Below are 12,821 nucleotides of genomic sequence, written 5' to 3'. Positions count from 1 at the left end.
TAAGTTTGAAATCTCCTTCCTAGTTCCTTCAAAAGGACCAGATACATGGAGAGAGTGGAGTTCTGATGGAAAAAACTTGATAATCTACTGGAAGGTAAATATCTAATTTTTCCTTAAACATTTAAATTACTGTATTATCCCCAGTGTTTAACGTACATTTATCTGGTAGTGCAGTTATCAGGAAGTCAGCATTTCCTGGATTGGCTGAGTCTACAGTACTGCTGAGATCTACCTCCTAAATCTCCAAATTCCGCATCCCTTCCCATTTACCACAGTCTCAGTTCTTAGCACTCTTTAATTTGATTTTATGAGCCCCATTGAGGACGTGACAATTTCAGAAATCTCTTCCCCCTTGCTTTTTGTCAGAAATTCAGCCAGAAACTACAAGTTAGAATCCCAAGTGTTCGTTACATTTTTCTTCTATGAGTAGATGAGCAAATCTCACATGGTACCATATGTGTTGGGGAAGTAGTTTTGAAAAGCATTTTAGCTATATAAATAATGAACTTTGAATGTTCACGTTTTTGCATACAATCTGTCCCGTTTTGGGGATTCAGATTAAATACTTTATCCTAAGTATAAAAAAGGAAAAAAATAGCCCAAAAGTATTCACCAAAATACTACTGTTTTATTATTGTGAAAACTTAAGAACAATTTAAATTTCATGTATTTAAGGAACATTAAAGTACAGTGGTAAAAATGCTACATGCAATGTAAAGTCACTGAAATGTAATTGTATTAGTGTGGACAAGTGTTTGTTCAGATAAAAGGGAAAAAATGTACAGTTATGTTTTGATATGAACAATGAATGAACTCTTTCCATCCTTAAGGCAAGGTTCTGATGAAGGTAAGTTACATCATTTAAGAGCGTGCTTGAATGTCATGGTGGGGCCATTAAGAAAAAAAATCCTGCATTTAGCAAAACAGCTGAAAAGAGAGATCAAAATACAAGCATGTTTAAAAGGTAGAAATATGGGATAGTTTTACTTGCTGTCTTTCAATTTTCATATGTTTTTTTCAGTTGTCTTTAATGACATTATTTTAAAAATGAAAAGGCTAGTTTTTTAAAAGCATGTCAAGGCCAGGAAATGCTCAGTGACGTAAGCACCTGCCTCACAAGCGTGTGCTCCCGGTACCAAAAACATAAATAAAAGCATGTCAGACTTTTAAAATTTTTGCTTCACATTAATTTAAATCTCTTTCCAACTTTAAAAGGATAAGATACTTGGATATCTGTGAAGATAAGTCTTGTTTTGTATTTTCTTAGTTTTTAAAATTTCTATGTACTTTTAATACTTTCAGCAAGCATAAGTTTCCAAAGTATGACTTTCCCAATTTCCCTAGATTGCAGTAGAGTTTGAATCTGTGTTTTGTCTTGTGGGCATTTCACCTTTCTCTGTTGTTAGTCATTGTGAACCTAACATTCAGTTTAAACTTGATGACCTTGCCTAGTCACTTATTTTTTACAAGTTTTTAATAACAAAATTTATTTTCTGTTTGTCATAGCCTTTACCTATTAATGAAGCTAATGGAAAAATCCTTTCCTATAATGTGTCATGTTCATCAGATGAGGAAACACAGTCCCTTTCTGAGATCCCTGATCCTCAACACAAAGCGGAAATACGGCTGGATAAAAATGACTACATCATCAGTGTGGTAGCAAAGAACTCGGTTGGCTCATCACCACCGTCTAAAATAGCCAGCATGGAAATCCCAAACGGTGAGTGCTTAGGAAAACTTGGTGCTTAAGGACAAAAATAAAGTATGAAAACAGTCTCGTCACTACTGATACTTGCTGCTGACCTATGCATGTCTAATACTCACTGAGACATAGTTGTTACTGTTCATTTGAAGCATATATACTCACAGATTAAAAAAGTTTACTGTATCCAATTACTTTAATCACATTTCTTAGAGAGTTATGGTTTGGGGGGGTACTTATAAGAAGAAATAGCTGAACTGTTTATTAAAATATTGTTTTCCGATATCTCTAAGGCTAAGAGCTTATGCTGTCAAGCAAGGCTGTTTTACAAACTGTCAGGCAGGAAAAATTACTTGGTGGCTTTGTTGATAAGAAATTCTTTAGTGATAAAATGTTTCTAAACTCTGAATTCTATCTTGGGAATAAAAACCAAACTGATGGAGTTTTAAAATTTGAGTTATCTTCCTTTAAGTTTTACAGTTGTCAGATTACTGGATGCAGTGTTTCTTTTTAGCTCCATCTAGACAGTTTTTTGAGTCATGGGTTTTAAAGAAATGACCACTTCCCTTCTTTCAGGTCATTTTCTATCCCTGTCCCTGTCTTGGAACACCTTTCTCTAATACTCCTAGAGGAAGGCACATGGGTCCTGTAAGGATCTCTGAGGTCAGCTTGCAGCAGTTTCATACTGCTTGTTATTTAACTAATTCTCTGTTCTCTTTGAGGCCAAAGTAGGAAAAGTAGGAGGAAGAAATGGGGAAAACCTAGTATGTTTCAGAGAGACAGATATTGTCCTGGCTGAGCTATCAAGGTAGCCCGGAGAGGCCCAGAGCAGTAGTGGTACAGATAGAGCTAGGCAGGATCATTACAAGCAGACTAAAGAGCCGCCATGTGGGTCTGGCCTGCCACAGCAGATGTGTGAACTTAAGAAGCTGACTTCTGGCTTAGATCATTTACTTCATTGCTCTCACAGTGATAAGCAACAGCTGTATTGTCTTAACTCAAGGACTACATGTCTTACCTTGAGGGATGGTAGCTTGCAGAGGTTAACCTTGACCTGGTCATCAGCCTTCAAACAGTGAACTACAACCCCAGCACCTCATGGCTCCTGGAAGAGTTCCCAAGAGTTTAGACAATGAACTGCAGCCCCAGCTCAGATTTCTGCTGTGGATTTGTGATAATATGGAGGCCAAAAAGCTGTTTTCTGTATTCTAACCCAGATTGTTGTCTTGTGTTCAATGGTAGCTGCTTTGTGAGTGTACATTTGCACAGAAAATATTTCTGTGGTTTTTTTTAACTGAACTCTGAACTAAAATCAGATCCAGAAATTACTTTGACTGCACTGTTCTGTCCCCTAACCCAATTCTTCTCCCCTGGCCTTGGGTTCTATTTCTCATTGAGGTACAGATCTGGCAGATCAGAGAAGACAACCCCAGAACAGAATCCTTTTCCCCTCTCCCTTGCTTCAGGCGCCATGCTGTGCCCCTCTGCCCACACCCCACCTCACACCTCAGTGCATTAGTGGATCCTCCCCTCCCGCCCTGCTCTGAGTGGATCAGAACCCTTCAGGCCTGCCCCAGGGCAGCAGGCTTCTTGGAAAGCAGGAAAGTGCACCTGCTCGCTTGATCTTCCGTGCTTTCCTGTGTGTCCTTTCTGCATGTTGTCCACCACCAGCTCTCATGGAGCTTGCATTCAGAGTCTCTGCCAGGCTCCCACCTCCTCTCTCAACAGTGTAGCCACACCACATCCTCTAGTGGCTTTACTTCCTTCCTTATGCCCTTCACGCCATTCTTCCTGAACCTTCATCTTTTGTCCCAGCCTCCAGCTGTTGCTACCTGATCCTAGTTGCCTTTTAATTCCTCAGTTGCTGAGTTAAATGCTGGATACAGGTAAGTGCTATTCAGTTGTTATGCCGAAAGTAGCAGCAATACGCTGCTTTGCTAAACATTTACCTAGTTTGAGCACTGTTTTATAATTTGTGTACAGTAAAGTAATTGTTACAACTCCTGTGCATGGTAGTATTTTTAGTGCCAATAAAATATGCTTCTTTCTTGTTGAAGATGATCTCAGAGTAGAGCAAGTTGTTGGAATGGGAAAGAGGATTCTCCTTACCTGGCATCCTGACCCCAACATGACTTGCGACTATGTTATTAAATGGTGTAATTCATCTCGGTCTGAGCCATGTCTTATGGATTGGAAAAAAGTTCCTTCAAACAGCACTGAGGCCATAATAGAATCTGGTAAGAATGCTAGTATTTCTCAGTTCTTAAATATTTACTGCAAACATGAACTAATATTCATAAAAGATAAAAATTGAAAAGAACAAGAGAAAAAAGTTCACCATAGGCATTGTAAAAAGTATTATTTAAAAGTAACATACATGTTATTGGCTGGTGTATATGAATTGTTTACCTTTTCTAGAGGATGATCTGTGGTATGATGTACATGTCAGAAACTGTGATTTCATGATTACAGTACTTGTCTGGGAATTTATTCTTAAGAAATCATCAGAGAACATGAATTTTCCTGTAAGAATGTTCTCTGCAGCACCACATGTAAAAAGTTGAAAACAAACTGTATAGCAGTAAGGGAATGGGTAAAAGTGGTACATGTATAAAATGGGACCATGACATAGCAGTAAAATTTATGTCAGAGATTAAATAAATTGGTTACAGTCATGGAAAAAGGAATCCACAAAACAACCTGTGCTTTTGTTTGTGCCAGGCCTAAATTACCAAAGCTAGGGAGCCAGAGAGTGTAACTTTCTCTAGAGGCAGGGATGTAGGGCACACACAGCGACTCATATGAGTGGCTCTTGATACATTTAGCCACAGGAGTAGTTGATATCTGCCACATCCTTTGCAATTGGAGCCCTCTTTTCGGTGTCATCTTTCCTAGTGAAGCTGGTGAGCTGTGTCCCTGTGGGGTTTTTGAGACTCCTACCTGGAGTAAGATTACCCCTTAAGCCATCCATCCCCTTTCCTGGTTCTCCTTGTACGCTGGTAAAACAAGGAGAGTGAGCTCCTGCTAATCTCTTCTCTCCCAGAGCATCACTTTGTTTCTGGTTTTGGATGGTGAGGGTATATCTTACTCATTGAAATATCACTTACGGGTTCTGATAATTTTCTAGTTCTGCTTGGAATACAGCCAAACACTGTCACATATGTAGTGGTCAGAGTCAGGGTGTTCTTCTCCAGCTGTCCTTTTTTTTTTTCTCTTAAATCTTGCTCCACTTATATCCTCTTCCACACCTGTCCACGGTGATCCCCTGTCCTGGGCCTCACTGAGCCTCACACAGTTCCAGTCCATCCTCTCACTTGGGTTTTCAGAACAGTTGGAATGGACCAGGGTAGGGTATGTGTGGATATGGATAGTATGCAGATTGTAGATAGGAATAGAGGTTTAAGCTGAGACCTGCAGGGACGGAGAGAAGCCAATCTGAGATGTGGTGACCCATAAAGAACTGTGTACCAAAATGGATGGGCAGAAGCCCTCCAGTGGTGAGGAAACAAAGGCTGTTAGCAGTTAGGTATCTTGCCCAATTAGTATATAATCGCACCAGAATTCAAATTTAAAGCTGCACAAAGCTTTGCGAGGCCGGGCTTCTCACACACTGTGGTACATACTTCTCCTTCTCCCTCCTTCCTTTTTCATCCAGCCACCCACTCCTGCAGTATTCCTTTCTCTCTTGACCACAGCATGTGTTCCTAATGCTTTAACCCACTTGGGCTTTCTTTAAGTGGCTGAACTCTAAGCAGTATTGATTAAACATAATTTTAACATAAGTGAGGTACAGATTTACTGTTGTGTATGCACTATAAGCATATGCAAGTGTATATTTCCTCAAAAAAATGTTTTACAACTAAACACTCAGCTGAGTTTGAGTTTTCCATTGATATCTACTTAGTATGTGACAGCATATAAAACACATTTAAGGAAAAATATTGCAGAAAGAAAAATTAAATTGGAGACAAGTCCATTCTGTTTTTCTTTGGGCTATAGAATTTTACAGATTGACTATCTCACTTTTCAATCTGTGGACTGCTGGTCTCTGTGGGCACAAAATTGGAGAAGTGATGCAGTTTCAACCACACTCTTCAGCATGTGAAATGCAGTTCCCTGTGCTGCCACTCTCCTGCTAGCACTGTCTTCTTCTTCTTCTTCTTTTTTTTTTTTATTTAAAAGGAAAAAGAGAAAAAAAGCAGAACAAAGCAAAATAGTAAAATAGTGTAAGGGTACAAGTCATTCAGAACTAAAAAAAAGAAAAAAAAAAAAAAAAACAGTAAGCTGTCACCAGTCAATAGATTACTCGCTATCATCTTAGAAACGGTGTGTTTCAGGTCACAGGATCAAAGCACACAAAGCGAACATTCAAACAGTGAGACTGCAAACAGTTGTGTTCAGTAATCCAAGCACTGTCTTCTTACGTCACCCCTTATGAGTTCCCAGGTGCCTGTCAGGCCCCTGTGCAGAGACTGCTTATGGTCGATGTTTTGGACCATCTTGGGCTCAGCATCTGTTGTGTACCCTAAGTGCAGTGTGCACTGTGTTATGCCTTCCCTTGTCCATGGGTCTTCCCCACTTCTCTGTCTCCATAACAGGACCTTGTTCTGTGCATTTCTGTGTTCCTCTTTTGTACATTACGTTATATTGAGGAGGGATTTAAAAGATGTTCTTTGAGTTGAAGTTAAAGTTTCCTTTGTATGGCTTATACAGTTAATTCGCTCAGGAGTATTTAATGATAATGTTGTAGAATGGAATAGACCTTAAAGGCGTAGTTTCTTTAACATTGAAGCTTCGGGGTAGAGTAAAACCCTTAGTATTCTGCTTTTTGAATCACAAGTAGAATAGTGATTTTTTTTTCCCAATCCAGAAATAACATCAGGTAGAGAAGGGATTTATTAAGGTATGATATAGACCTGAAATTGGAAGTTAGTAAACTGACCCTGGGTCAAAATTGGGAAGAAATCATCATCACTTGATTTTATTGAACAGAACGTAAGCCTTGATCACCTTTATTCTTTTCAAGGCAGGATCATCTTATAATGCTGCAGTATGAGTGGATGTGTTTAAATTTTGCTTAGTGATTTTCACTCTAAATATTTACTGTTTGAAAATGCAAATGTATTTTTGTAATAAAACATCTATTAAAGATTAACTTTGGGAATTTTGAAAATATAAATTATATACTTCTAAAATAAATATTGTAACTTTTGTGTGTATATATCTATACACACACATATATAAATATTTATGAATTTTTATTAACATTCATTTTATAGATCAATTTCAGCCAGGTGTCAGATACAATTTTTTCCTGTATGGGTGCAGAAATCAAGGATATCAATTATTACGTTCCATAATTGGATATATTGAAGAATTGGGTAAGTTAAAGTTCTTAGAGTTTGTCATAAACTGACAAATAGATTGATTTTAAAAATAGATTGAATTAAGATGTTTAGTTCAAGCAAGGTAAAATAGTTTATAGATTTAAAACTATTTATGTATTCTTAATCCAATTGGTACTGTTTATATTTCATAGTTTACTGTTGTCATTGAAAAAACTAAAACTTTATGTGGATGTCAGAAATATTTTATTTGCATTTATTCAAGTTTTGAAAACTGTTAACTTACTCAGCACTGGTAATAAAGAAGGGAAATAAAATGAAGTCTTTGACCACTTAGATTTTTAAGAAGTTGTTTTTCTGGGTGTGTGTTTTGTGTAAAAGTTTATGAAGTTTACTTTTGTTTCTCAAAATGTTTTTGTCTATTTATTATTTGTAAGCTTTGTGATAATCACTGGAAGTTTATAATTGAATAGAGAATACAGTTTTAATTCCAAGTTTGGCTGCTTTTTAGGCAAGAAAGCTCATGAACCATTACTGTATTTCTCTGTATCGGTAAACTTTCTTTCAACAATTGACATCTTCACTTTACAGCTCCAATTGTTGCACCAAATTTTACTGTTGAAGATACATCTGCAGATTCCATATTAGTAAAATGGGAAGCTATTCCTGTGGAAGAGCTTAGAGGCTTTTTAAGAGGATATTTATTTTACTTTGAAAAAGGAGAGAGAGATACATCTAAAGTAAGGGGTTTGGAATCAGGTAAGCAAATTCCTAACCTGATTATAGTTTCTTAGAAGTGCTCAGTAACCACAAAAAGTAAAGAGAAAAGTAAACAAAGTGATGTTGAGTAATTTAATACTGATTTCCAAAATTGTCTGAAAAGTAGGGAAATGAAAATGTCATTTTATGAATATGAGCACTTTAAGATTTTTGGTATGTAATAAATGTCATGTGTCTAGTCTTTCAGAAGTCATTTATTATTATATCATTTCTTCTGAAGTTTTTGATTTTAAGCTCCATAAGATAGAGATTATCTCTTGTTATCCTTTCGTAATCTTTTAAAATTTACTTCAAAAGAGTGTTCTTGTACTTAGAAAAATGCAAGAATTTAAAAAATGACTTCAGAGCCTGCATTGTAACACCAGAAAGAGCTATCAAATGGTTAATGTCTCCTTTAGCTATAATGAGCTGGAAAACTTAATTTATTTGAATAAGGATGTGACTATCAATTGAATTTTAAAAAGTACAGTCATTCGTTGTCAACAGTAGAGTGTATGTCCAAACACCTTAGACCCTTAGGGAGTTCTCAGAGTACTGATTCAGAAATACTTACACAGATTTCTAGCATTTCCCTAAGTTACGTTTCTGTTGGGAGTCAGATGTTTCTTGTTCATAGGCATAAGACACAGCGGATCATTTTTTCAATTTAAGAGCTTTCATTTCCATTAACGAGGACTTCTCAGGATGAAACCATTGTAATTATTTAATGCCTCTCAAGCCATGAATAACAAAGCTACATCCAGATGCTGACTGGACACATAGTAAACTTTGAGAGCTGCTCTGCTGTATGTATACCTCCCCAGGCTCCTAGCTTCTACAGCTCCTGCACCTTCAGGGTTGCCTGTGGGTGGAGAAAGCTCTGTGTATCAAATGGTACAAACATTCGGAGTCTAGCATAATTTCCCTCAAATGCTCAGAAAACTTTCATTTTAACTAGTTAAAAGTCTAGCGTCTGGATTTCTGGTTAGATTTGATGGATTGGTTACTCAAGTGTTAGAGTAAAATATAAAGAACTCCATAAAGCCGCATGGATAATGGGAATGCAAGAGGCTAGGTGCCACCAGAAAAGAGAATTTAGATATGTTGTGATTGACATGCAGCAAGTGACTCAGAAGAGTGGAGGGTGGTGAAATCTAAGTGAGTAGCATTGGGTGTCATGAGATATAATGTGGTTCATCCTGTAGGAGCAAGTGTTGGAGCAGATGGTTAGCATGAACCCAGGCTGAATGGTGGTGTTTGGCTGATGGGCCGAAATGGAGTGACCTGTGTATATACATAAAAAAGTAAATGGATCCTTTAAGTACACAGTAAGGTCTATTACAAGGAATTTTCAGACAACTCATGAAGAAAGAACCTGCTGTAGAAACAACCTTAAGTTTTTGTTTCACAAAAAGGAGGTACATACCCGGAGAGGTGGATAGCTTGATTTTTAAATAGTTGTAAATAATAAGAGGAGGGGCTGGTAAGGAGCCATTAATACTATGTAATTTTTTAAACTATCATCTTGTTTTATTTTAGTTGAGAGTCTTAAGAATGAGGTAAAGTTTAAGCACTTCTTCACACTTCCTATTGAAGTGATTCAAAGGCTATCTCATAGCCCATCATTAGAGAATTCCCATAATGCACTTTTTATAAGTGGTTTGAAGTCATCTTTGATCTGCACTGTTTCCCCATCAGCCCTTACCACTTACTCATAGGCAGGATTAGCCTGAGTGGAGTGGTTTACCTGCTCTTAGCAACAGACAAGAAATTGTATTTTATTGATTGCCTGCTATATGTCAGACAGTGGTCCAGCAGATGACTGTGAACTTCACATCCTCTCTGAACAGCTTCACACAACTCTTTGAGGCAAGTGATGTACTTGGTTTCAATTCAGAGAGCTCAAATCCAGCATAGTCTAAACATAGCTCTTGTCTGGTAGAGGTAGAACCTGAACATGGCTTTGCTGGCTGGGGTGTCCAGTAGCCAGGTTCATGTAAAAGAAGTGGTTGGTGTGACAGGCGTGCATAACCACCATGTGTTTGAAATGGTGTTAGGATGATTAAAATATTCTTCATTTGAAAATCAGGTCGTTCTGACATCAAGGTGAAGAATATTACTGACATATCCCAGAAGACACTGAGAATTGCTGATCTTCAGGGTAAAACGAGTTACCATCTGGTTCTTCGAGCCTACACAGATGGTGGCCTGGGCCCAGAGAAGAGCATGTTTGTGGTGACGAAGGAGAACTGTAAGTTTGGAATGACCATCAGTGTTCCAAGCCAATTTTTGGTTTATATAGGAGTCCCTACCTCTACTTCTAAAAGGTTTCACATTTTATTATATTTGGATGTCGGATAAAGGGCATTTTTAAAGGTCGTGAGATAAGTTCATGTTTATTCTTCAGACATTTGAAGCTATTTCCAAATGAGTACCTAGTAAAGTAATGAATTAGTAGTATATTCGGAGTGTAGAGGTTTAAAATTCTTGTTGAATTTATATAATGATTAGCCAATTAAAACATTTGCCCCAGGTAGCATGTGATATTTTTAATAAGTCTAGGGAAAAGTAAATGAAGTAGCCTTTAAAAAGGATGTAGTTCAGTAGTAGAATTCTTGTCTAGTGTGAGTAAGACCCTGGATTTGAATCTCAGCACTGAAAAACTAAAAAACACTGCTGAAAAATTTCCAAAACCACAACATTTTTGTAAATATAAGATGGAAGTAGAGAAAACTTATGGCTTTGACTTACCTTCCAATATCAAAAAACTTTAATTTATTTATAGACTTATCCTTTACTTGTGTGTTGGAGTTCTTATATCACTCAGATAAAGAACCATGAGGATATCATTCCCTAAAGTTGTGGTTTTCAGCTGGGGCATTTTGCCCTTCAAGGACTCTTAACAGTCTGATGACATTTTTGATTGTTGGAACTTGAGAGGTGGATGCTGCTGGAGCTCAGTGGGTAGAGGCAAGGGGTGCTGGTAAGTTTCCCACAGTGCCCAGGACAGCCCTCTCCAAACAGTAGTGCCAAGACTGAGAAACTCTCCTTTAGAGAATTTGAAGTATTAAAAATGATTGGACGATTATATTTTTACTAGTTTGTCAGTATCCCTGGAACAGCTATATTTATTTTTCTCTGTGAGTAATAGTATACTTGATGCTGAAAAATGGTGATTTTTATTTGCAACATTCTTTTTTTCAGCTGTGGGATTAATTATTGCCATTCTCATCCCAGTGGCAGTGGCTGTCATTATTGGAGTGGTAACAAGCATCCTTTGCTATCGGAAAAGAGAATGGTAATAGTGCCTGCATTTACTGTATTTTGTTTTTAAGAGCTTGATTATTCTATGGGTTATACTGTAAGCTTATCTTTTTAACCAAACAAGTTAGGAATTATATTTTTAGTTGGAATTAATGTTGACTTTAATCTTAGGCAAAAAAAAAAAAAAAAAAAAACATTTAAAAGTGTTACAACTAATACAATAAAGTATAAATTCTTCCCTGTTGCTTTTACTAATAATTTAAAGTAATGGCAGCAATGCTCAAAAAACAAAAGTATTTTCAGGGTTAAACATGACAGTAATCTCTTCAAAATTATATATTAATGATTAAGCTCTCACTTGTCCTGATGACCCATTTAGAAAATCAGGTTATTTGGATCATTTAATGGCTTATCCATTATATATGAAGACCCCTTCCGCATGAAAAGGGATGTGGTAATGAATAAAGTGTCTTGATCCTTGGAGACCTGTAGTACAGTGTGAGACAAGGACAGTGACAGTAAGCATTAAGCATCCAGTGAGGATGCAGGATGTGAGTGGGACCAAGAAGGAGGAACCAATGCCATTGGGAGCCTGGCAAGAAAGCTGCTCTGAGAGAGTCACGAAACGCAAGAAAGGCGGGAGAACAGCTCTATGGGCCTTGAGACTGGAGGGGCTTGTGGCCAGAGAACTGGAGAGAGGCTGAGATGAGAGGCAAGGTGTGGGCTGGGCTGTGTGAAGCAGTTGCCGCTCTGGCTAGAGCTGCCCCGGCCTGTGTTTGGTGGGAGGGCTGGTTCAAGCACAGACAGGTCCTCACCTTAAGGAAGTCATTGTTTATTGCATGGGAGATAATATGTTTGGGCAGTGCTAGCTCCTAAATCAGAATAGTAATAGCTGTAGAAAGATACAGTAACCTATTTTTGATAATAATAGTCTCATTATGAAAATTTACGTTTTAAAAGCAACTATTTTAGTACTAAAAAAGACCAAATAAGAAAGAAGCTTAGATTTCCTATAGACTCACATTATCAGGTCCACATTAACAAAGTTATTTTTCCTGTAGGAACTTCAAGTAATAAAGTTCTTGTTAAATATCACATAAAAATATGATATGACATTACGCGGGTCTCATTCTTGGTTTGCATTTAGTTTTTACCCAAGATTGATACCCTTTTGTTTTCTTAGCCTGCCGGGTAATGCCTTTGTGATGTATGACTGTCACCTCACTTACTGTTTTCACCAACAGTTGCAGTCACAGGGTGCCACAGCTGTTCCTTGCATGGTGGAGATGCTGCTCTGTACAAGAGAGAACAGCAAATGCAGATACAGCCTTTCCTGGTTGATCCTGCTGAATGCAGTATGCAACCAAAAATTACAGCTGCACTAACAATACCTGTAATTTTCTTTGGATAATAACACATTCCTCATTTTAATTATTTGCTTTTCAATCTTACCGGATTTACAAACTGTCAGAGTTCTAGATGTAGTACTACTGTTTTAATTCTCCAGTTGGAACCTTATATTGAAGCTCTAGGGACTGATCATGAACTAAGAATGTCTGTGTTTATTTCAGATGTTCATTGAAACATTAACATAAAGTGTCAATATAAGCTGATAACTTACCTAATTGATAATATAGTTATTAAATGTACTAAATCATTCTTTATTTAAAGGATTAAGGAGACCTTCTACCCTGATATTCCAAATCCAGAAAATTGTAAAGCATTACAGTTTCAAAAGAGTGTCTGCGAGG

General features: G+C 37.4%; 1 protein-coding gene across 3 annotated transcripts in view; it reads left to right on the top strand.

Moving 5' to 3' along the window:
- Positions 1 to 12,821, top strand: part of Lifr (LIF receptor subunit alpha) — a 62,289-nt gene that overhangs the window by 41,886 nt on the left and 7,582 nt on the right. For 2 of the 3 annotated variants that reach the window (XM_003470276.5, XM_063258095.1), the window contains exons 12-19: positions 24 to 94; positions 1,507 to 1,720; positions 3,760 to 3,939; positions 6,982 to 7,083; positions 7,639 to 7,806; positions 9,896 to 10,057; positions 11,011 to 11,104; positions 12,742 to 12,820. In XM_003470276.5, coding sequence (XP_003470324.2) covers positions 24 to 94; positions 1,507 to 1,720; positions 3,760 to 3,939; positions 6,982 to 7,083; positions 7,639 to 7,806; positions 9,896 to 10,057; positions 11,011 to 11,104; positions 12,742 to 12,820 — 1,070 coding nt within the window. Of the gene's footprint in view, positions 1 to 23; positions 95 to 1,506; positions 1,721 to 3,759; positions 3,940 to 6,981; positions 7,084 to 7,638; positions 7,807 to 9,895; positions 10,058 to 11,010; positions 11,105 to 12,314; positions 12,718 to 12,741; position 12,821 lie in introns of those variants that run through there. The other variant, XM_063258096.1, reaches the window with a different exon arrangement.

Source organism: Cavia porcellus, unplaced genomic scaffold (assembly GCF_034190915.1).
Source record: "Cavia porcellus strain 051 isolate PalLab524CR breed Dunkin Hartley unplaced genomic scaffold, mCavPor4.1 scaffold_11, whole genome shotgun sequence".
NCBI classification, from domain to species: domain Eukaryota; kingdom Metazoa; phylum Chordata; class Mammalia; order Rodentia; family Caviidae; genus Cavia; species Cavia porcellus.
This window is presented reverse-complemented; position numbering and strand designations above follow the sequence as displayed.